Source organism: Pseudophryne corroboree, chromosome 11 (assembly GCF_028390025.1).
Source record: "Pseudophryne corroboree isolate aPseCor3 chromosome 11, aPseCor3.hap2, whole genome shotgun sequence".
Classification (NCBI taxonomy): domain Eukaryota; kingdom Metazoa; phylum Chordata; class Amphibia; order Anura; family Myobatrachidae; genus Pseudophryne; species Pseudophryne corroboree.
Window position 1 is genome coordinate 225,496,902 of NC_086454.1, and position 24,174 is coordinate 225,521,075.

Genomic DNA, 24,174 nt, shown 5'->3' on the forward strand with positions numbered 1-24,174 from the left:
GTGTTGATCCCTGTTTTTTACATATCATTTGAATCGGGACAGTTCTCAGGCCTTTGTTTTCTTTTCACGTTCCGAAGCCAGTTGGCTCGGCCAGGCCTATTCTGGCCTTAGAATCCTTTCAGTCTGTGATTGCTAGTTGAACAAGAAAGGGAGTTTTACGCGTCCCTTGTCTTCAGGGATGCCTGTTTACTGATTTCCGTTGGGTTTCCTCATCGGGCTTTACTCAGTCGCATTACAGGATTCTCATTTTCACTGTAAGTCCTTTTCTTTCGGTCTCTCTTCCGCTCCCACAGGGTTCAGGAAGATCACAGAATAACTCTTTTTCAAGGGGTTGACGTTGGTTCCCTAATGGGACAATCTACTGCTACTATCCCACTCTGTACATTACGTGGCTTCTGAAGATCCGATTTATGCTCCTCATAAACGTTTTCTCAACAGGGTCCGTCGGAGGATTTTTTCTTCCTCGGTACCAGGTACTCTATTTCTTCAGTCAAGCTGCGACGCAATGAGTGGTCGCCTACATTCCCCTCTGAGCGGGGGACAACAATCTTCTTTCCAGATCAGGCCACCAGGTCAGACTCCTGGGTGAGGGAACATTCCCCGGAGTTTTGTCAGCTGGTCTGCTGTGGGCGGAGATTTCGAATCGACCTCAGGGCGTTCTGACTGACTCTTTAACCCTTTACTACTCACCGACGTGAGCTCTGGTGGCAGTAGCCGAGGATGCCCTCAGGGCTCCTGGCAGTTTCTGGTTATTCTATCCTGCCTCCTTTTCTATTTCTACCTCACTTTCGGTAACACAGGAGGAGAATATGCGTGCTAGTCCTCTCGGTGGCTCTGGTTGGGCCACCCATGACTTGAAGATACGGCTACAACTGTTGTCGGTAGAGGAGCCTTGGCTCCTACCTCGACTGGACTGTCTACTTCAACAGGGTCCTTTTCTTTGTTCAATCTTACACTGGTTTCATTTAACCGTGTGACTGTTCACGAGCCCTCAGAAGGGAGGAGTTCCCTAGTTCGGTTAGGCCTACTAGGCCCCGATTTCAGAAGTCTGTTACCTCTTCTCGCTTTTGCCACTTTTGGAAAGCTGTATGGGACATAATAAGGATAAAAGGGGGTTTTCCCCTTCTTTCAGTTACCATTCAGCCGTAATCTTTGGTTTCTCTGGGAGGTTTTGCTCCGCTGCGCTTCAAACCACATTGACCTGAATTTTCAGTCCCTGCCTTTTTCGGTTTTCTTCCAAAAGAAATTAGCCTGGCGCCCGTAAGTTCGGGCTCTCTTTCAGGGAGTACTCTATTAGCAACTCCCCCGACTGAGCTTCGGCCTCAGCGGTCGTTTCTCCCAAAGGGCATGTCCGTTTTTCATATAAATCTGACACTAGTGTTTTTCAGTCCTCTTTGACTGTTGTCAGGGCTCGCTGACTTTCTCTACAGAGGTCTTAGGCTATTCGACGAAGGGTTTTTTCTTCTTTATTCTGTACGATGCTCCCGTACTAAATAGCCAGGGTCCCAGCATATGCTGGGCTGTTGGATACATCTGACCATCAGACAGTCTTCTTGGCGGTTGCTCGGAAACCTCCGTTTTCCATTTCAGCGCACTTTACGTGCGTGGTGGGACCTTCGTGGGCAGCTGCCCGTGGGGTCTCCATGAATACTTTAGGTCGGGCGGCTACTTGGTCCGGCCGTCATACGTTTGTCAAATTCTACAAGTTTGACACTTTTGCGGCCTCTGCATCACAGTTTGGCCGAGCGGTTTTACAGGACTCTCAGCGCTCTCCCACCCGTTCTGGGAGCTCTGGGACGTCCCCATTGTAACTACGCTCCAGTGGCCCCTAGTGGATGAAGGAGAAATCAGGATTTTGGTACTTACCGATAAATCCCTTTCTCCGATTCCACAGGGGCCACTGGACGCCCGCCCAGCGCTGTTCCTCCTTGTTTTTTGCTTAACGGTTTGCAGATCACCATATGTCTGCTTGTTGAGTTCGGGCTAGCCGGTTGTTTGTTAGGTTCTGTTCCAGGTTGGGTTTGTGTTATCCTGGGTTACAGGGCGTCATTAACCTCCTCTACCATTACGGTTTGTTTATTACAGCTCTCCTCGGGCACAGTTTTACGTAGACTGGCTTGGAGGGGAGATAGTAGGGGAGGAGCTAGCCACAGTGTGAGAATTTTAAAGTGCCAGCTCCCAATTACTGCCTACTATTTCCCCATTGTAACTACGGTCCAGTGGCCCCTGTGGAATCGGAGAAAGGGATTTATCGGTAAGTACCAAAATCCTGATTTTGTTGGGAGTCAATTAACCATGACGGGAATCAAACCTATGACCTCAGCGCTGTGAGGCAGTAATGCTAACCATTATATTGTCTCTGCTGCCCGTTTATACCATTGTCTTTAATATAGATTTTATAGTTGTTGAAACGACTTGAAAGTATGTTGGCAGCCTCTGTTGTAATTCATATAATAATATTTGTTATTGTAATAAAAGATAATAATAATTAGTGTATTATGTTATTATTTTAAGTTCCACAAAGTGTCTGCTGCTATGTCAAGCACTATACATCGCAACAGTGTAACTTACTAAATCAGTACAGTCAGGTATGGATAGGCCATAGTGACCACAGGGAAGATTCCTAGTGGGCTTTGTTTTGTTTGTGCCATGGTTACACGGTATACCTCTGGTGCTGTCCGTGTGAGGCCACTTCTACAAATATTTAAGTGCCACTTTCCCTTTCTGACCCTCAGTACAAAACAACGTACAGTAAGTAGACATATCTAAAGCTGGACATACACGCTCCAATTATCTGGCAGATCTCCCAGATATCAGTGGATCTGCCAGATATTTGTACTGTGTATTGCCGTGGACATTTTGTGCTGATTGGTCAGTTGGGCATGCTGAAATCTTCCAACATGCCTGATTTGATCAGTGCTGGACAGATATCCTATGCATTGTGCAGTTCATGTTCTTTACCGACAGCTGCACACATACCCACGTCACAGTAGTGAATGTCTGTATGCAAATGTCCATAAGGAAGTCTGCCTTGAACGCTCTCCAAACACAGGGCTGGGGCTATAATTATAAAAAAAAAAAGTAAGGTACCCCCAGCACTACCCTCCCAAAGACTACTTGCTCACCCCTGTACCTGGACACTGCTGTTAACACGGCTGTGAAAAGGCCATATGGTAGCTGATTTATAATTACACTTCCGTGGGCTAAAGAGCAGAAATCAGCCATGTGAGACCTCACAGGTTCTTTATTTCTATTGTTCAGTTCATCCAGCTATATTAACTTTGACATTCTGTCAGGTTATCAGCAGTGGTGCAAGTAGAAAAAAAAGTCTAAATGGGCGTGACCAAATGCTACATGGGGCGTGGCCAATGAAATGGGGGCGTGATACACATATGGAGAGGTCAGATATACATATGACCCCAATAGTGCCAGATACACAATGCCCCCACTGTGCCAGACACACATTGCCCCCACTGTGCCAGACACACATTGCCCCCACTGTGCCAGACACACATTGCCCCCACTGTGCCAGACACACATTGCCCCCACTGTGCCAGACACACATTGCCCCCACTGTGCCAGATACACAATGCCCCCACAGTGCCAGATATACATTGCCCCCACAGTGCCAGATACACATTGCCCCCACTGTGCCAGATATACAATGCCCCCACTGTGCCAGATACACATTGCCCCCACTGTGCCAGGTATACAATGCCCCCACTGTGCCAGATATATAATGTCCCCACTGTGCCAGATATACATTGCACCCCCCCTCCCTCTCCCTCCCCCTCACCGCTGGCTCTGTTGCTGCTATGTGAGGGGAGTAGAGCGAAGCGCCTTTCCTGCCCCTCAATGCTCCAGAAATCCGGTGAGGTCTCTGGCAGTGGGTATCTTAAATGAGGCGCCGGTTCGTTAGCCAATCAGAGCTCGCGGACCAGCAGCCAACCAGGAGCCACGGCTGCCAGTCTGCAAGATCTGATTGGCTAGCAAACTGGTACCTTATTCAGATTGACCCCGCCGTCGCCGCTAGAGAGTGAGACCGGGCATCAGAGAATTGAGGGGCAGGAGAGGCGCTGTGCTGCGCTCTCCTCCCCTCACACAGAACAAAGCCAGCTGGATGCAGTATGGTGGATGGCCTGGTGGTACGGCGTACCAGCTGGGAATTTCTTACAGGTACACCGTACCGCCCCGTACTGCCGTACTTGCACCACTGGTTATCAGGACAGGAAACCCTCATGTTTTTTTGCTCTGCTTAGTGCCTAACTGAATCTGCTCCTGTAAGTACAGTGCTAACCTCATAATTTACTTACCAACCTTACACCTCTGGACTCCAGAAGTTCCAAGGAGGATAAGACCAATGTAGAAAGGGTGGGATGTGGCTGTTTGAATGGCACCATAATGGTTATGTGTGATTCATGGTATTTTGGCATGGGGTGTGGCCACAATGATGCAATTCATAGTGAATTGCACACACAGTATGCCCCGCCCACGGGAGAAGTGGGGGATGCTTTTTCTCCTGATAGCTGCAAAATTCCCCCAATTTTGGTAGTAGGCATCTGTGGCTAAATTTGATGGATGAGAGCTAACACCTGCGTGCAGGCATTGTCAGCTAATACAAGGGTTAGTGAAGTAATAACAGTGCATTCAGAAATGTCTTTTTGTTTTTAGTTAATTGCTCTGACAACTAGATTGACCATATGGCAGCATAATAATAATAATAATAATAATAATAATAATAATAATAAAATAATAATATATTATGAATTAATTAGTCAAAAGCAGTTTGTTTAAATGTCTTCAGTAGTTTTTTTCCCCACAGGTTAACAAGTAAATTCTGGAAAGAAGAATTTTGCACATGCCCGAATGAGTCCTGCAACGGCGAACGCAGGACGGCATCAGATTGTATGGCATCAGGCTGTATGGGGGCAGTGACAGGGCGGCAACAGACGCTGTTTCTCCAAATGGAGGCGTGTCGCTGCTGTTTATGAGGAGGGAAGTGGCCAGGATCCTTCCTGGCCTCTTGGTAATAGCTACAATGGCTGGCTTGTGCGACCCAACTGGTCATGCAGCCTGTCAATAGTGTCGGAGATAATCGAATACTGGTTCTGATACTGCTTCATTACTGTATTAGTGCTATCGCTGATGCTTATATGTAAGCAGCAGTGATGGCAACTCCAACCACATCTGTATGAGGGCCATTGTTTGTTTCTAGTGGATGCAGACTGCACATTTGCACGTTGTTCTCTGCTATTGGCTTTTATGATGTCAGCTAAATTTTATTTACATTTCTTTTTCTCACAGATATAATGAAGTTAAGAAGAAAATGGACCCCGGCTTCCCAAAATTAATTGCAGATGCCTGGAATGGTGTGCATGATAATCTAGATGCTGTAGTAGACCTGAATAGCGGTAAGAAAGTTTGATTTGCCCAGGTAGCAGTGTATCTTCTAGTAACCTGTAGAAATATTAGTGTTCGAAAGCACTAATAATATTCACAAATATATAACTAGTAATTTCAATTGTTGTAGAGTCAAGTGATAAATCATACCCTTTCACCTCTTACAGACTGCAGGGCCATGCTCCTATGGAACCCCTGTCCCTGTAGATGTGCAGTATAATGCAATATTTTCACTTCTTATAGGCTGTAGGGACATGCTCCTATGGAACCCCGGTACCTGCGGATGTACAGTGTAATGCGACCCTTTCGCTTCTTACAGACTGCAGGGATATGCTCCCATGGCACCCCTGTACCTGTAGATAGATATACAGTGTAATGTGGTCCTTTCACATCTTACAGACTGCAGGGACATGGTCCTGTGGAACCCCGATCCCTGCGGACGTGCAGTGTAATGCGATCCTTTCACTTCTTAAAAGCTGCAGGGACATGCTCCTGTGGCACCCCTGTCCCTGAGGATGTACAGTGTAATGCGATCCTATTACCTCTTACAGAAAGCAGGGACATGGTCCTGTGGCACCCCTGTGCCTACGGATGTACAGTATAATGCGATCCTATTACCTCTTACAGAAAGCAGGGACATCGTCCTGTGGCATGTACAGTGTAATGCGATCCTTTTACCTCTTACAGACTGCAGGGACATGGTCCTGTGGAACCTCTGTCCCTGCGGATGTACAGTGTAATGCGATCCTTTTACCTCTTACAGAAAGCAGGGACATGGTCCTGTGGATCCTCTGTCCCTGCAGATGTACAGTGTAATGCGATCCTATTACCTCTTACAGACTGCAGGGACATGGTCCTGTGGAACCTCTGTCCCTGCGGATGTACAGTGTAATGCGATCCTTTTACCTCTTACAGAAAGCAGGGACATGGTCCTGTGGATCCTCTGTCCCTTCAGATGTACAGTGTAATGCGATCCTATTACCTCTTACAGACTGCAGGGACATGGTCCTGTGGAACCTCTGACCCTGCGGATGTACAGTGTAATGCGATCCTTTTACCTCTTACAGAAAGCAGGGACATGGTCCTGTGGAACCTCTGACCCTGCAGATGTACAGTGTAATGCGATCCTATTACCTCTTACAGAAAGCAGGGACATGGTCCTGTGGAACCTCTGACCCTGCGGATGTACAGTGTAATGCGATCCTATTACCTCTTACAGACTGCAGGGACATGGTCCTGTGGAACCTCTGACCCTGCGGATGTACAGTGTAATGCGATCCTTTTACCTTTTACAGAAAGCAGGGACATGGTCCTGCGGAACCTCTGACACTGCAGATGTACAGTGTAATGCGATCCTATTACCTCTTACAGAAAGCAGGGACATGGTCCTGTGGAACCTCTGACCCTGCGGATGTACAGTGTAATGCGATCCTATTACCTCTTACAGACTGCAGGGACATGGTCCTGTGGAACCCCTGACCCTGCGGATGTACAGTGTAATGCGATCCTATTACCTCTTACAGACTGCAGGGACATGGTCCTGTGGAACCTCTGACCCTGCGGATGTACAGTGTAATGCGATCCTATTACCTCTTACAGACTGCAGGGACATGGTCCTGTGGAACCTCTGACCCTGCGGATGTACAGTGTAATGCGATCCTATTACCTCTTACAGACTGCAGGGACATGGTCCTGTGGAACCTCTGACCCTGCGGATGTACAGTGTAATGCGATCCTTTTACCTCTTTATTCACTTAAGTTAGTTTAAATTTCATCACGTTATTCTTTATTACTTTTTGTTGTTTTTAATACTTTGCTTTAAGAATCCATAATTGAAGGCATAAGAAGACACTACAGCAAATGTTAATAAAAACAAAATATACAGCAGGGTCTCATTCAGAGATGGACGCAGCTGCACGTCCATATGCAGCGGCAACGTCCATATGGTCTGCACACATGCACTGGCTGCAGTGCGCCACTTTACACAGTGCGGCCGCATCAAGGAAGGGAAGGCCTAACGGGGGCGTGCCGTGATGGTTTTCAGGGCAGCTGCATGACGTCACCTGCAGCCACCCCGATTAAAAAAATAGTGGCTGACCGCCTGACAGTGCAGCCAGGCTGTGCTGCCAGGGGTCAACCTTAGTTTGATGCGTCCACAATTCGCTATGATATACAGTGTAATGCAGGTGAAAGACTGCATTACACTGTACATCCTCAGGGACATGGGTGCCATAGGAGCATATCCCTGCAGCCTTAAAGAAGTGAAAGGATTGCATTACAATGCACGTCCTCAGGGTGCAGGGTTCCACAGGACCATGTCCCTGCAGTCTGTATAATACATTATTTTGTCTATATACTTGATGGTAATGCTGAAGCTTTGGTGTTTTTCATTGTTTATTCAGTTGTTAATTGTTAACCAGTTGTAATTGGCTTATTAGTTACTAGCACCAACACAAAGACTGCGATACAACTCTCTGAGGAAATCCTGTTGAATGAAAGAAACGTGTTAGGGTCCCTATTCAGTGCTTTATTGGGAATTCCCCTGCCAGACGGGATCCTGCCGGGATCCCGGCAGTCGAAATACCAATGTTGGAATCAGTGCCGTAACTAGACATTTTAGCGCTGTGTGCAAGTAACGGCATCGGTGCCCCCACCCCCCCTTATATAAAATAGGGGAAGTGCACGCCGTAGGTGCGCGCCAAAAATATAGGGGCGTGGCTTCATGGGGAAGGGGTGTGACCACAAAATAATACCAATTCATATTGCGGTGCACAGTAATCTCAATTATTCAAATTACGCTGCACAGTAGCGCAACTACAAAAGGTAGAGACCCCTTTTACACATTACGGCAGACAGCGTCCCCTTTTTACACATTACTGCAGCAGAGTCCCTTTTTTTTACACATTATGGCAGCAGAGTCCCCTTTTTTTACACATTGTGGCAGACAGAGTCCCCTTTTTACACATTACAGCAGACAGCATCCCCTTTTTACACATTACAGCAGACAGCGCCCCCTTTTTACACATTACAGCAGACAGCTTCCCCTCTTTTTACACATTGCGGCAGACAGAGTCCCCTTTTTAAACATAACGACAGATAGAATAGATAGACAGACAGACAGAATAGATGATACTTACGCTCTCCCCGCTGGCTCAGGCTCCTCGGTGCAGCTGCTCAGTTGCTGGAAGAGGGAGGGGGACTTGGGAGCCGCAGCAGTGCACTGTAATTGGTGGTGGCGCTGCTGCAGCTGTCCCTCTCCTTCCACATTGGCTGGCCGCCGCTGCTGTGAATGCTGGGATGAGGGAAGCTGATGCTACTCTCCGCGCACACAAAGGCGGCTTGTAATGAGCCAGTTTGACTCATTACAATGCGGCCAGTTGCGCCCTCAGTGCTGTGCTGTGTGCCACTGCTCGGAATGCCGGCGCCAGCATTCCAAGCAGGTGTAGGCTGCAGGAAGGGGGGGGGGTAAGTTTAGGCACCCCTGAGGAGTGTTAGGGCTGTGCTTCGGGGTAGGGAGGGTTAGGTTTAGGGTTTGGGAAGGGAAGGCATAGTTAACATGTTTACCCGACACCTCTCGGGCATCTAACCATCGGGATGCCACGGTCAGTTTTCTGCCCGTCGGCATCCCACATGTCAGCATATCAGCTGCAACCCTGCTAGACAACCACTGCATGGTTCTGCAGGTATCATGGTTCAGGGACGGTGCTATTAGCTATTACCATATTTACAGTCTGCAGTTTTGACTCTGAGAAACAACACACTTCAAGCCTCTCCAGATCACCTTACAGTGTACATCAGTATGAACAGTAAGGAGATTAGCAGTATGTTACAGCCATACAATCACAAAAACTTATTCTGGTTTGGAAATTGTTATATAGCTATTTACAGTTATCCTGACTGCATGGCTCTGTCTAAAAGTTGGTTTATCCACTAATTTTGCACATCTCACAGCTCAGTTCTGTTCTATAACTTGGCTCCGAAGAGTCTGATAACTTGGCTGTTAACTCAGGAGTACTGTATTGGATTTAGCAAGCCGTACTGATTGGTGGCTTTTAGATCATATAGTTTGTGTGATGTGCTATATTAAGTTAATTTTTCCTATTATTTCAGCGCTCTCAATTTTATCACCAAATACGTTTTATTGCAATGATCTGTAGAGGCATTGTCTCTCATTCTTAGAGAACGATATTATATATGTGGTTTGTCAGCAGGAGGGTCTCATGATTCATAATTTTTAGCCTAATTATTAATGTTATGCAAATGGGTTATATTGTCATTTGTTGTAAGATCTTTTCTGCTTGGTGGCTCTAATTTCCATTTTCATATTTCTTATGCTTGATACTTGTTTTATGTTACTGACACCATCTGGATCCCCTGGAGTATTTATTTATACAATGTTCTGTCCCCTGCTTTGTGCATGTCATGTCCATTTGTTCTTCAACTGTCCCCATGTTTACATCTCTGTATGTATTCCTATTGTCTATAATTAAAAAAAACTAACCACAACACTAGCTGAATACATTAAGGCGCACAAATGCATGTGTGTATTTTCTGGTCTTAAATTTAATTTGTATAGCTTTGTTTTTTCCATCTCCATAATGAGGATGTAATGCAATATATTTCTCAACCAACTTGCAATATAAAGATGCAATAATGTTCTCTCTTCCTTGTTAATAAAAAGCCTAATATCATGAAATTGTAATCTTTAAAGCAGGTATCTAATTATGTTAATTACAATTTAGTTTATTGTATTGTTGTAGAGAATGCATGAGGAGCTTCAGGGTGTAACTAGAAACTTGTGGGCCCCATAGTAAAATTCTTAAAGTTTCTAATGGCACTGTCTCCTTACTTACCTAGCTGGGCAGGCCGCCTGTACGGCTGCTCAGAGAGGAAGGAAACATCAGTGCTCCCTTTCCTCCTGAACTTCATTTCATTTTGGAGGCCTAGAATGCTGGCCTGGGTCACCGTATTCTGGGGCCGAGAGTTACATGTCAGAAAGCTTACTAAAATCCATAGTGACCATGGACACATAACCCCTTGTCATCCCAGTATCATAGCAACATAGCCCCTTGTCATACCAGTATCTGTGGCACACTGATGAGACCCTTCAACCATTGGCCTTGTATTAGCTTCTGCAACCCCAGTAGTTATGCTCATGATGGTGTGTGTATGTAAAACAGACATTGGGGTAAATGTATTATAGCGGCATGGATCGTGCCGCTATAACACTTCCTGCTTTGCCTCATTACCAAGGCAAATCAGGAAGGGACATTGACAAGATGTACAAGCATGAAGCATCTTGTCTGCCAAAGTGCCCCCCCCCCACTCCGGTGATGCCCCAATGAGCTCACAGCGCATCAGCTTAGCGCTGTGTCTCCCTGCTCAGTCGGTTTCTCTGCGCATGCTTGTGATCTTGCTACTCACGCAAGATCCCCTGTGCAGTCTGGAGCTGGCGCCCGCTCTGTCCCTGCTGTGGTGCATGGGCATCGCCACCTGCAGCTGTTGAAATCGACAACTGCTGGCGTCGGAACAGTAAGCGATGCTGACAGTTCATACATTACCCCCTCATAGCGGCCTGCTATCTTTTATAACCCTTTCACACCGTCTGAGGCGGGTCGCACCCGGGAGCCTGACACGAGAGCTTCCAGGGTGTGACCCGCCTCTGGCGCCTTTCACACCGCAGTCAGCAGCCTGGCATATTGCCGGGTTGCTGACGTCAGCAGTGACGCGGTGGGAGGCGGCACTTGGAGATCACATGATCTCCAAGCGCCGTCCGTACAGAGAGAGTGTGCGTTCACGCTGCACAGTGGTGCAGGGATGAAATACCGGGTCACTCGACCCTGGCACCCTTTCACACCGCACATGTACACGGGTTATATGCGTTCATGTACCAAAAAAAAGGTGTTTAGAGGTGCTGGTGTGAAAGGTGTATTAGATAGCAGCACCGATATGGCAGCACACTCCGCCAGTGTCTTACATGGGCTAGAAGTGGTATCAGTGCTGATACTACTTCTCCCCATAACTAAAATTAATACATTTACTCCATTGTTCTGCTCTCACATATGTACTGTGCCTAACACCCACACACCACTATGTAATCCAGATCACAGACAGACACTGCTCATCTATCCATGATTATTATAGCATAGTAATATCAACCTTTTTCCATGTCGACCTAGTACATAGAAACATAGAAACATAGAATTTCACGGCCGATAAGAACCACTTGGCCCATCTAGTCTGCCCCCCTTTTTTTTTTTTTATCCTTTAGGCAATCTCAACCCTTTTTGAACCTTAATTCTTTGTACATGTCGACATAATGACAATGGCGACCTATTGACCATGTCGACCTAATGCATGTCGACCAATAGTGGTAGACCTAATGACTGTCGACCTAATGACCCCCGCTCTTACTGTTTTCATGGGTTATATATAGTGCTATTTTCCAGCAGGAACCCAGTTTCTGTACCTCTCATTAAATATGACATAATCAGGAAATGGGTTGTCCTGGGACAAAATGTGTTTTCCATAAGAAAAGTTTTATTTTAAAGTCCAATCTATCTAAATAGTACTGTATATAACACATGAAAACAGTAAGAGGGTTGTGTTAGGTTTAATCTAATGGTGTGTACACACGGTGAGATCCTTGCTACTGTATTGGTGTGTACACACGGGGAGATATTTTCTTACGATTTTGACTATATAGTCAAAATCGTAAGAAAAGTTAGTGCAGATTGCAAGGTGAAAGTCACCTTGCGATCCCGATACGATGCCAATGCGTGGTCGGCATCGCAAGCAAGTCAATGTTGACTATCTCATAGAAAAGATAGTCAAAACTGACACAGTCTATATTGCATGCACACTCATTATGTGCTTGCGATGCCGACCTAGCCACTGTCGCATAGTGAGAATCGGGGTTAGCCCCAATCTCACCGTGTGTATTCACCTTAAGTTTGAACCTTCCATCTATTTGCTTGTTATCTTGCCAAATTTGTCAGATCTGTAACAGATTTTTTTTCTCCTCTTATCCTTTAGGCTACAGTTATTTCTTCAAAGACCAGTATTACCATGAAATGGAAGATAAGATATTGAAGATTGTTAAAATCGGCAATGTAAAAACCGATTGGCTTGGTTGCTGAAATGTAGAGTGTGATATTAATCGCATATTGTCTTTTGTATGTATTCCAGTTTACATGTTTATGACTTTTTCTTATTGGTTATAGAACTGTACTGATTGACCAGTCTGGTACTGGTATATTGATTGTATGTGCAAGAGCACCTCATTTTCCTTACACAATAATTTAATGTGTTACATACACGAGAAGAGTATAAACCAAATATGACAATATAGACAGACAGAGCACATAGTGTTTGCTTACTGCTGTATGAATGGCTGCTTGGTCCATCAACCAGATGTCTAATTGCCATTGTGATGCTATAATATGTGCCATTCATATATTAATGATAAACTTCCACACACAGAGGCACAGGCTGCCTATAAACTTGTGATGATAATAATTAGTTAGACAAATTCCGTATTGTACCATGCACATGTACGAGTCAGAAGCCTTTAAACATCTGGTGTCAATTTACAACACATTTTCTAGCTCTGATATTAGATTACACAGGATTATTTTCATTTGTAAGTATATTTGTACTCATTTGAATAATGTGTGTACATTTATTCAACAGTGGTTTGCACTTCCATTGAAATTAAATTTGGTAAAATCTACATCGCTAATACTGTACAACAGAAACAAAGTACAGTATAAAAATAAAGTCTGATTTACACACCCTGGGCTTTTGTATGTATATACAGTATGAATGTATCTATGTATTATACTTTCTATTTTTTTGTTGGAGAAATGTTTTAGCACTAACAAGAAAATGTAACAGTACGAGATCAATAAGTAAAAATAAAGCAGACCTATATCCAACCACAGAAAATATGCATTGTGACACACGGTACACCACAGCCCTAACTGCTGCCATGGAGAATCGAAGAACTTCATTAAAGTGTTAGTTCTGGAATTCAGACTTGTCAATGCAGTTTTATTTGATTAATAGTGACCGTGAGATATAAAAGATTTTACTCAGCTTTAGACACACCATTTACAGTATTTTTGTTGTGACTAACTCTAACACACAAGTAACAAAGGCTCAGTTAAGTACTGTACAGTAGGTGACACTGACTCAGACACAGAGGGGCAGATGTATTAACCTGGAGAAGGCATAAGGAAGTGATAAACCAGTGATATGTGCAAGGTGATAAACATACCAGCCAATCAGCTCCCATATGTAAATTAACAGTTAGGAGCTGATTGGCTAGTGCATTATCACCTTGCACTCAACACTGCTTTATCACTGATTTATCACTTCCTTATGCCTTCTACGGGTTAATACATCTACCCCAGAGGGCCTAATTCAGACCTGATCGCTCGCTAGCAGTTTTTTGCAGCGCTGAGATCAGATAGTCTCCGCCTACAGGGGAGGTATTTTAGCTGTGCAAGTGTGCGAACGCATGTGCAGCCATGCGGTACAAAAAGATCTCTTGCAGTTTCTGAGTAGCCCAGGACTTACTCAGCCGCTGCGATCGCTTCAGCCTGTCCAGGACCGGAATTGACGTCAGACACCTGTCCTGCAAACGCTTGGACATGCCTGCATTTTTCCAACCACTCCCAGAAAATGGTCAGTTGTCACCCACAAACGCCTTCTGTCAATCTTCTTGCGATCGGCTGTGCCAATGGATTCTTTGTAAAACCCATCCCACAGCAATGATACGCTTTGTACCGGAGCGACGTGCATACGCATGCGCAGTTCTGACAGAACAAAATGTAAGTTGCTCAAATCAATTAGGAAATACAGTTCAGGTGCATGAAAGGGAGGGGGTAGTCTGAGCTAGAAATACATTGGGGATAAACCCCTGGTGACCCCCAGCACACCGAGCTGTACCTGTACGAAGACATGAAAGAGATATATATATATATTTTATAGATGTTATAAAATTATAAAAATAAGTTTTTAATATATACGAGAGTAAAAACAGTTTCAAAAATGGTTTTAAGATACTAGAAAAAAAATCTCATAAAATTATACGAGAAATAAAAGGATAGGAATTCAAACTTAACTTGAAAACAGCGGGTGGTCAGTACAGGTCCAACGCGTTTCATCTCAGCAGACTTCTTCAAGGGGTAGGGACAGAATGAAGCTGCATGTCTATTTATACCCATATCACTTAGTTAGAGGGTTGTGACATCATAATAGATCATGTGATGTAATTATACATTATACGTTACAAAAGTTAACAAAGCTAATTTCACATCAAAGCTGGAGTAACAACCAGGTCAGATATACTTAATAGTACTAAAAACGAGTGGGTTACAGCAGTAAAAACGTTTAAAATGGTCCACAGTGTAATTTGGAGTCACTTCCGCCACACTTCCGGTGACGGAGGACTCCGCTCGCCACTTCCGCCCCACTTCCGGCGGCGACTGCGCATGCGCCCGCGGCAGCTCCCGGCTTCACTAGTCCCATTGCGCATGCGGCTGTTCTGAGCTGCTCCTACACAGAGGGAGGTGTTCTGACTTCTTAGGCTGCATCAGTCCATTTTGTGTGGGATGCTTGGAATACTTTTCAATAGGGCTGCGGCAGCCATCTTTAAGTAGATAAGCAGACACTCCTAGGATCCAAGCACATCGGTTTCCATAGCAACAGGTTACATACATGGAATAATAGAAACAAGTGGTAATTTCAAAGCAGTGGTACATATGCATATTACTTATTAGAAGCACAGTTTTCATAGCAACAGCTCAAAATAAACAGATATATTATATTTAACCCTTGCCAGTATGCTAAAGGTGCTAGTGCAATATAAGTGAATCTATAAGTGACCTAAGATATTACTAATGATAATAATAGTGCAAATATAACCGTAAGGCTTATTTAGATGAGCCCCGTAACTATAAAAATATATATATATATATATATATATATATATATATATATATATATATATATATATATATATTTATTGTCAAAGTCAGAAAAATATCACGCTACACGTTGCCATATATTCACCTCATGCGCGTGCACATTCTCTCCCGTGCGTGCGGATATACGCAGCCGCGTGATGGCGCCTCGGCCATGCGCTCGAGCGCGTGGTATGTGCATTTACGGTAGAGTTTGTGTGCGTCTAGCGGGCGACTCAATCGTTTAATAATAGAACCATATAGCAGGTTTTATTGGTAATGTTCCCCTTAATGATAACTGTAAGTTTGGTTAATGTGACTTGTTCACGGACTTGGGAATCCCTCTTTGCGTGGTACAAAGGGTCTGATTAAGGTTGAACAGTGGTGTCTGGTACCTAACCGAAGAGTATTTTAATAGCAATAATCCGGTGTTGGTTAGGTAAAGATTAAATCGCTCCTGCGTGTAGTTATGGCCATTAGTAGTTTCTGGACATATTCTATATTTGCAGTTCATTATCCATGCGGCGGGAATCCGGAGATTCCCACCCACCTGAGCTGTTTGAAATAGTCACAGCCCACCTGTTCAAACTAACCTATGACCTTTTGATATGATGCGAGGAGACATTCCTGTGTCCAATGAACAATGAGATTGTAGGTCCCTTTGTAGTATACTGTACTCAGTGTATATAAGGTCAGCCAGCCTGAACAGCTCCCCCACTCTCCACAAACGGTTTTCATATTGACTAACTCGGGGCTGGTACCAGGCTGCGCAGCGATCGTTCCCAGTGTGTGTAAGTAATTCTCTGTAATCATCTCGCTCTTTGTTTGTATTGGCCACATTCTCTCTCTCTCTCTGTTTAGTTTAAGATTGTAACGTTATTGTATATTTCTGTCTAGATATTCTGTTAGAATTATATGTTAGTATGTAGTGTATGACTTGTAACTGTTTTACCCCTTTTCGATATAACTAAAAGCTTGTTAGTAAAGGTGTTGGATCCTTAGCACGGTATCGTGTGTTCATTACATTGCAGTGGGTAATAGGAGCGTCTCGATCGCTCAAACAGCTTTAGTGTTAATCAGTTTAAGCAGCGTTATATTGCTACAGTGTTTCAGTACAAGGTTTACAGTATAAGAGTATCCTTTCTGTGTGTTACATTCAAGGTTTATTGATTGTCATCTTGTAAGCGTCTGCGCCGCTCGTGATCTCCTCGTGGTCCCGAGCGTCCGCTACGCTGGTAGCGTAGCATTACGGTAGTCGCTCGCCTATAGCGTGCTCGACACCACGCATTAAGCTGTGAGCGAGCGTGCCGCATGTGCGTCTCGATCACGGCTGAGCGTATGCTACGCTAAGTGCGTACCCTTACGGTACCCCATACGCCAATTGCGTACTCTGTCTCTTACCCATTATTGTGAAGGTTATAAGGTAATCTAAATCAGCATTATCAATTGAGGTTTCGTCCGTCCTCCACATATCCGCACTAGCGAAAACAAACGTTATCTGTCAGCAAGGGCGGGAAGGCAGTATCCCTTCGTATCGGGATACAGTAGTGCTGTTTAGATAAGCGTCTGTTTCGCTACGTGAAGGAGTGCTGGTGGAATCCGGACCGGAGGTAAGAACAATACGTTAGTATCTTTTAAAACTGTTAAAACTGTTTATTCCTGTTTTGTGTACACACACGCACATATCTACATTGTTGTATCTCACTCCCTTGTTGCCATTAGAATTGATTAGTAGACACGTGCTGAAGAAATCTGGTGCTATTTAGTTGAGATTAAATAGGATAATTGTTAAGGGAATAATTGTAAAGGACACGCACACAGCATAGCAAATACTGTGTGGTGTACGGTAAGCGATTATAGCTGAATCTCGTTTACATTGATAGAAGCGTGTTAATTGTGTCGCTGTGGGCATACCTGCACTTTGTGCATACGTGTCTCGGACAACGTGCGAGATCACGTACGTGACGCAAAGGCATACGCACGCGGCGTGTTTTATGCAACGGAGCGTACGGATACGCCCACTGAGACTCAAATCACACAATAACCTTGTTTAGAGTGGGCGGTATAGTACAGCCACCTGATAATAGCACAGATTTGTTCAGTTTTCCAAAAAGTATTAGTTAAAAGAGAACCTTTCTATTGCAAAACCCAGGGATTGGACTCCTGCCTGTACGAAAGGAATTTCTGTACAGAAAGATCAGTATGCATATGAGTGAGTAGGAGTGAGTGTGGAACTTAAGGTATTATTTTTGTGAACCCGCAAATCGGGATCCCGTCGGAGACCACATCAGGTGAGTGGACACTTGGTGGCGTGGACTGGCTTGCCCGCGTTAACATTGTAGAAGGTAAAAGGAGCAAGTAGTTTCCGCAGACAAAAGGACTGCGAGTTATTTAAGCGCAGCCCGAGGGGTTTGGCGTAGCACCCATATAGTCAAGTTAAAAGCTCCGGCTGAAGGTTTCGCAGCCTAAACAACCGATTCCATTGGTCGTAAAGCGTATAAATATTTAGTTATTTATGCGCTGTGCGACTGGACCGCACGTAATTGTGTGCATTAGTTTGTTACCTTGATACCCATTAAACATTTATTGTGGGATCATAAACGCTATTTGTACATTCTAACGTGATTTGTGTAGGTTTTTGTTATTTTAAGGGAGTTTTGCTGTTCACTAAGGAAATCTCCAACAACCAATACTTACTGGGGAGGGATCGCATACTCCCACGCGCCCCAGTAAATAGAGGTTACAAAAGATCCCACGGATTGGATAGGCCAATTGGGGCGCAGAGTGAGTGAAGGCACTAGTTGAACTTTCACCGTCGCCTTACCGCAGGCAATCTGGTCTGTTTGTGAGAATTAGCTAAGACAGCAATATCTACAAACGATGGGGGCCAGTTGTTCAAAGAAGGGACGTCCAACAAGGGTTCACGTTGGTAGTTGCTGGCCCAAAGGGTCTGCAAGGTATCAGGTATTCAAAGAATGGGAACGAATGACAGAGGATGATGGGGAACAGTCTCCCCGGGTAGGCAGTCTGAACCCTGAGGTATTACAGAACCTACGAAAAAGGATAGGTCTAATAAAATCTGCCAAGCAGAGGATTAGACAAAATGATTGTTTACAGTTATGGCAACAGGAAAGTGAAATACAAGGAGAATTAGCTCATACAGCTGACTCTCACCTTGGTCAGAGAAATGTGGCAATGGGAGAGAAGGTGGTTACAGAGAATGGCACACTGGTGTATGATAAAAATGCACTTAGCAACTGTATTATAAATTATAAGAATAATTGTAATAAACGTAACAATGATAATTGCAATACTGCTCAATGTACAACTGTTAACCTGTGCAAGTCGCACCCCATGTTAAACTTCCCTCAGGATTACCAGCAAGAAAGTGAGCCCAGCACGATGTCGGCACCTTTTCCAGCAGCCACCACACAAGACATCCAGGTGGACGCGACCAATTCGGTAAAGGCAATAATCAAACCCCCTAACGGAGGGTCAGGTGAGGTCGTGTCCACAGGTACGTACGGTGTTATATATCATGCACAAACAAATGTACCTCATATTGAAGAACCAACACAAGATGATGTAATTGAATTTAGTCCTGTCAGGGTGATCACAGTCCCCAATGGGAAGACTGACGCTCAGGGAATCATCCCCGTCAAGGACAGTGCAATGCGCCGTCCCTGGTCTCGGACAGAATTAAGGTCAATTATGTCTGAATTCCCTGATCCTAGGAAAGATCTAGTTGCATGTCAGAGATTTATTAAAGAACTAGGAAACTCCACAGAACCCACCAACAAAGATTGGCGGACAGTGCTGAGGGCATGTTTGCCCTCCAGCGTTGACCCTGCGAAATTTATTGCTGATTGTAAATTAGACACAGAGGTACCTCGTACGGAGGAACACAATCAGGAATGTATTAAGCAGATCAACCGACAGTTTGGAGTATATTTCCCAGCCGTTGTTGAGTGGAAAGAAATCTTCTCCATAAGACAAAACGAAGGGGAAAGTATTTCTAATTATTTCAATCGAGCACTGCAAGTAATGGCTAGAGACACTGGGATCACAGACATCAAAACAGATGCACAGCATAAAGAAGTAGCGGTTAAGTTATTAATGAATGGTTTAAAGGAGGTGTTGAGAACAAGGGTACAGACCACCAACCCAAACTGGAGAAATATCTCGGTGGCTGCACTAAGAAAGTCCGCTGTTGGGCATGAGCAAAACATCAGCAAGCACAGGGAAACACAGACGTAAGGAGCCTCAGATCCCTGTGGGTAAGTCCAAGGTGATAAGGTGTTATAATTGCCAGAAGGAAGGCCATTATGCAAGAGATTGTAGATCAAGAAATTTACAGAAGGTATATCAACCCCCTAGACAACAACATAACCATGGTATCCAAGGAATCAGGGAAGTACAGGGAAAGCGGTTGATGGTGATGAGCATCCAAGCGTTTGAGGAGGCATCAAATCAACCAAGACCTCAGGTCACTGGCACTTGGAGGAAGCCCAGGGCTTGTTATCTTTGTAAAAGAGAAGGGCATTATGCCAGCAACTGTAACAGCCCACATAAAGTCAGACCCCCTAGACAAGAACACGAGCAGAGTCACGACACTTGGAAGTATAATCAGGTATCACGCATGTCAAATTTTGGTCCACACATATAATTTATGATTAGGAAAGTTGATCATTAACCTTGATAAAGCCTGAGGTAACAGTTAACAAATTGAGAGGTCGTTCCTTGAAGACACAGGAATGACCGGGTAAAAATTGTAATGTATCTGTAAAATGTTTCTTTTTCCCCATCTCTGACGTTCACCACAACAGCTCCAACATCACCTGACTACCTGACCTTTTCAGAAGTCTACCAAACCCCAGTATGACCTACCAGCATCGATGTATCCTGGCCAGATACAAAGGGTGAAGTATGGAAATACTGGTGGGAGAGACTATGCAAAGATACCATTGGACATGTAGATGTGACAGCCTGATGGTGAACGGAAGATCTGACAATGTTTCGCTGTTTATTGTTGGTTTATGTAACATATATATGAATTGTTCTCTCTCTTTTTTTTTTTACCCCCTTCTTTCTCGTGTTCTCATGCTTTAAAGATGGTATGTCACACATCAGTTAGACAAATGGTAATGCAAGATTTTTGCTCCTTACAGAGAGATCGCTGATTTGGAAGGAATATTGTATCACCGGAGTGTTCGTTTGGAAGACTGAGAGACAGCACCTTTGAGATGACAACAGAAGAAGAAGAACAACAAGACTAGAGAACTAATTATCGTAACAAGTTTCTCTCCCCCCTCAAACTGTTTTTTTTGTACCGCCATTACAAATTTTTCTTTCTCCTCCTGTAAGATGGACTCGCCCCAAGAGACTGTGATCCGGATTTTCCTGTTGACCATGATGTTGACCAGAGCAGTCTGTTTCGGTGAGAGTACCAGTGAGGTCGAGAAAGGATCCTGAATGGGTTCTGATGACCAGGATGGAGGCGTAGTTTTCCAAGAACAACATAATCACCGAGTAAAGGCGAGTATCAGAAAACGATCTGGTAGCATTGACAATAGAAGGAATTGTGAAGGATTGTTAGCTGAAGAGAACTGCATCTGTAGACATTGTGACAATATAGTTGAGGATGGGTGCATAAAGAAATGTCAGTCCAGTTTTAATATCCATATGGATCGACATCCATTGAGTGACTATCACTCCTTAGTGGGTAAAGTATTAAATCAGACAGATTGTTGGGTATGCTCTCAAGTACCTCAAGGCCATAGCAAATCAGGACTAGTACCATTCCCTTTAACGGTAGGAGAGGTACTTGAGCTAAGTGGTGGGAGGCAGGTGGACAAGAGGTTTAATATCTCTAGTCCTCCTAGTTTGAAGCTCCACCAATATCATGTGGATAGGTCCTTAGTGTGCTGTAACATTTCCAATCCCCGAAAGCCGGGAAATTGGGAAGTGTCATGGAGTAATCAAACCATGACATTCTCACATAGAGCCGACAGATTGCCCATAGACACAGAACTTATACGCCAGATAGCCGACCATAGGAAATTCTTTCGGTATAGGTACACCTTAGGAAGTAGGATCATGCGAGTTGGAGAAGTATCACCAGGATACTGTGCACAGATCGTACAAACTGATACGTGTACTAAACAGATGGAAGAATTAGGGTTAGGAGAGTTCACATGGAAAATCTGTAATGTGGTTATGTCACACTCCGTCCCATATGTTCTCCCCGATGATGCATACTTCATATGCGGGAGGAAGGCGTATAAGTGGCTTGCCCCAAACTCAGAAGGGTTATGTTATATTGGAAAAGTACCGCCTGAAGTTATGACTGTATCGCATAACAAGATTTATTTGATTTACGACCCAACCATTGAGACCACGCTGTGATAAAATGTGATTCCAAGATCCGTTTCTTTCACCCGTTTCTCTTTGTTTTTCTCCAAGGTACAAGACCCGCTTGGAAGAAGGATTTGAAGACCACATGTATACAAAGATTTTTTTATGGACTATGTTGCCGGCCCCCAATATCCCCAGTGACTTTAATGAAAACGCTAGCCCAGAACTTTAGTGATTTAAAATTTTATGGACATTGAAACGGCTTTGCTCGCATTATAAAAAAAGCCCAAAGAGACTACAGTCAACATGTACATCGAGACAAGACCTCAATCGGCAAATGTATATTAAACTCACATAGTTTATGACTGCATTTACCATAATTGCTTCTTATCTTCATTTCTACAACCTTCAGGTAATGACACACATAGTCGATAGGGAATATAGGCACAGATATCAGCACTCACATATCCCCCCATTCATGTATCATCAACTAAAATGTGCTCCCCCATTTTGTTGCAACCAAAAGCCGAAAAGAGCTCGGTAAAGTTTGACAGCCCATCCACAGGCCCGTGATACGGGATAAGAAGGAATTCAAATGTATACTTCGCAATACCTCGAAGCTTGATTTAAAACACGTACGGCACGATGATACATGACCCCTCAAACATGGACTCATACACACACATGCTTCTATTATCTCACTAGGTCATACCTTTTTTTTCTCACCTTCTTCTCTTCTCCCTTACCCAATCATAGAAATGTATTTATACATGACATATATTTTTCTCTTTTTGAACGGTTTTTAGGAAGTGGCAGTTATTGATGACTGCCAAAGGGTGGACTGTCAAAGTCAGAAAAATATCACGCTACACGTTGCCATATATTCACCTCATGCGCGTGCCTGCTGCACGTGCACATTCTCTCCCGTGCGTGCGGATATACACAGCCGCGTGATGGCGCCTCGGCCATGCGCTCGAGCGCGTGGTATGTGCATTTACGGTAGAGTTTGTGTGCGTCTAGCGGGCGACTCAATCGTTTAATAATAGAACCATATAGCAGGTCTTATTGGTAATGTTCCCCTTAATGATAACTAAGTTTGGTTAATGTGACTTGTTCACGGACTTGGGAATCCCTCTTTGCGTGGTACAAAGGGTCTGATTAAGGTTGAACAGTGGTGTCTGGTACCTAACCGAAGAGTATTTTAATAGCAATAATCCGGTGTTGGTTAGGTAAAGATTAATCGCTCCTGCGTGTAGTTATGGCCATTAGTAGTTTCTGGACATATTCTATATTTGCAGTTCATTATCCATGCGGCGGGAATACGGAGATTCCCACCCACCTGAGCTGTTTGAAATAGTCACAGCCCACCTGTTCAAACTAACCTATGACCTTTTGATATGATGCGAGGAGACATTCCTGTGTCCAATGAACAATGAGATTGTAGGTCCCTTTGTAGTATACTGTACTCAGTGTATATAAGGTCAGCCAGCCTGAACAGCTCCCCCACTCTCCACAAACGGTTTTCATATTGACTAACTCGGGGCTGGTACCAGGCTGCGCTGCGATCGTTCCCAGTGTGTGTAAGTAATTCTCTGCGATTATCTCGCTCTTTGTTTATATTGGCCACATTCTCTCTCTCTCTCTGTTTAGTGTAAGATTGTAACGTTATTGTATATTTCTGTCTAGATATTCTGTTAGAATTATATGTTAGTATGTAGTGTATGACTTGTAACTGTTTTACCCCTTTTCGATATAACTAAAAGCTTGTTAGTAAAGGTGTTGGATCCTTAGCACGGTATCGTGTGTTCATTACATTGCAGTGGGTAATAGGAGCGTCTCGATTGCTCAAACAGCTTTAGTGTTAATCAGGTTAAGCAGCGTTATATTGCTACAGTGTTTCAGTACAAGGTTTACAGTATAAGAGTATCCTTTCTGTGTGTTACATTCAAGGTTTATTGATTGTCATCTTGTAAGCGTCTGCGCTGCTCGTGATCTCCTCGTGGTCCAGAGCGTCCGCTACGCTGGTAGCGTAGCATTACGGTAGTCGCTCGCCTATAGCGTGCTCGTCACCACGCATTAAGCTGTGAGCGAGCATGCCGCATGTGCGTCTCGATCACGGCCGAGCGTATGCTACGCTAAGTGCGTACCCTTACGGTACCCCATACGCCAATTGCGTACTCTGTCTCTTACCCATTATTGTGAAGGTTATAAGGTAATCTAAATCAGCATTATCTATATATATATATATATATATATATATATATATATATAAATATAAATAACAGGTGCATGAGGCTGTGTATAAGTACATCAGAGGGAACAGTGTATCAGAGTATTAATAATCTGTGATATTAAAACTACCAAACTACGTGATTCTATACTGGTGCTGTTATTTGGTGAATATTCATTGGAAATCGTCTGTCATCATTACAGTACCTGATCTTCCCAGGTA

The 24,174-nt window shown here is 44.2% G+C and overlaps 1 protein-coding gene across 1 annotated transcript in view; it reads left to right on the plus strand.

Annotated features, from left to right (window-relative positions):
* Positions 1-13,194, plus strand: part of MMP2 (matrix metallopeptidase 2) — a 125,041-nt gene extending 111,847 nt beyond the window's left edge. Inside the window, exons 12-13 of the mRNA XM_063945283.1 lie at positions 5,305-5,411; positions 12,436-13,194. Coding sequence (XP_063801353.1) covers positions 5,305-5,411; positions 12,436-12,539 — 211 coding nt within the window. The 3' untranslated portion in view covers positions 12,540-13,194. The remainder of the gene's footprint in view (positions 1-5,304; positions 5,412-12,435) is intronic.
* Positions 13,195-24,174: the final 10,980 nt, after the last annotated feature.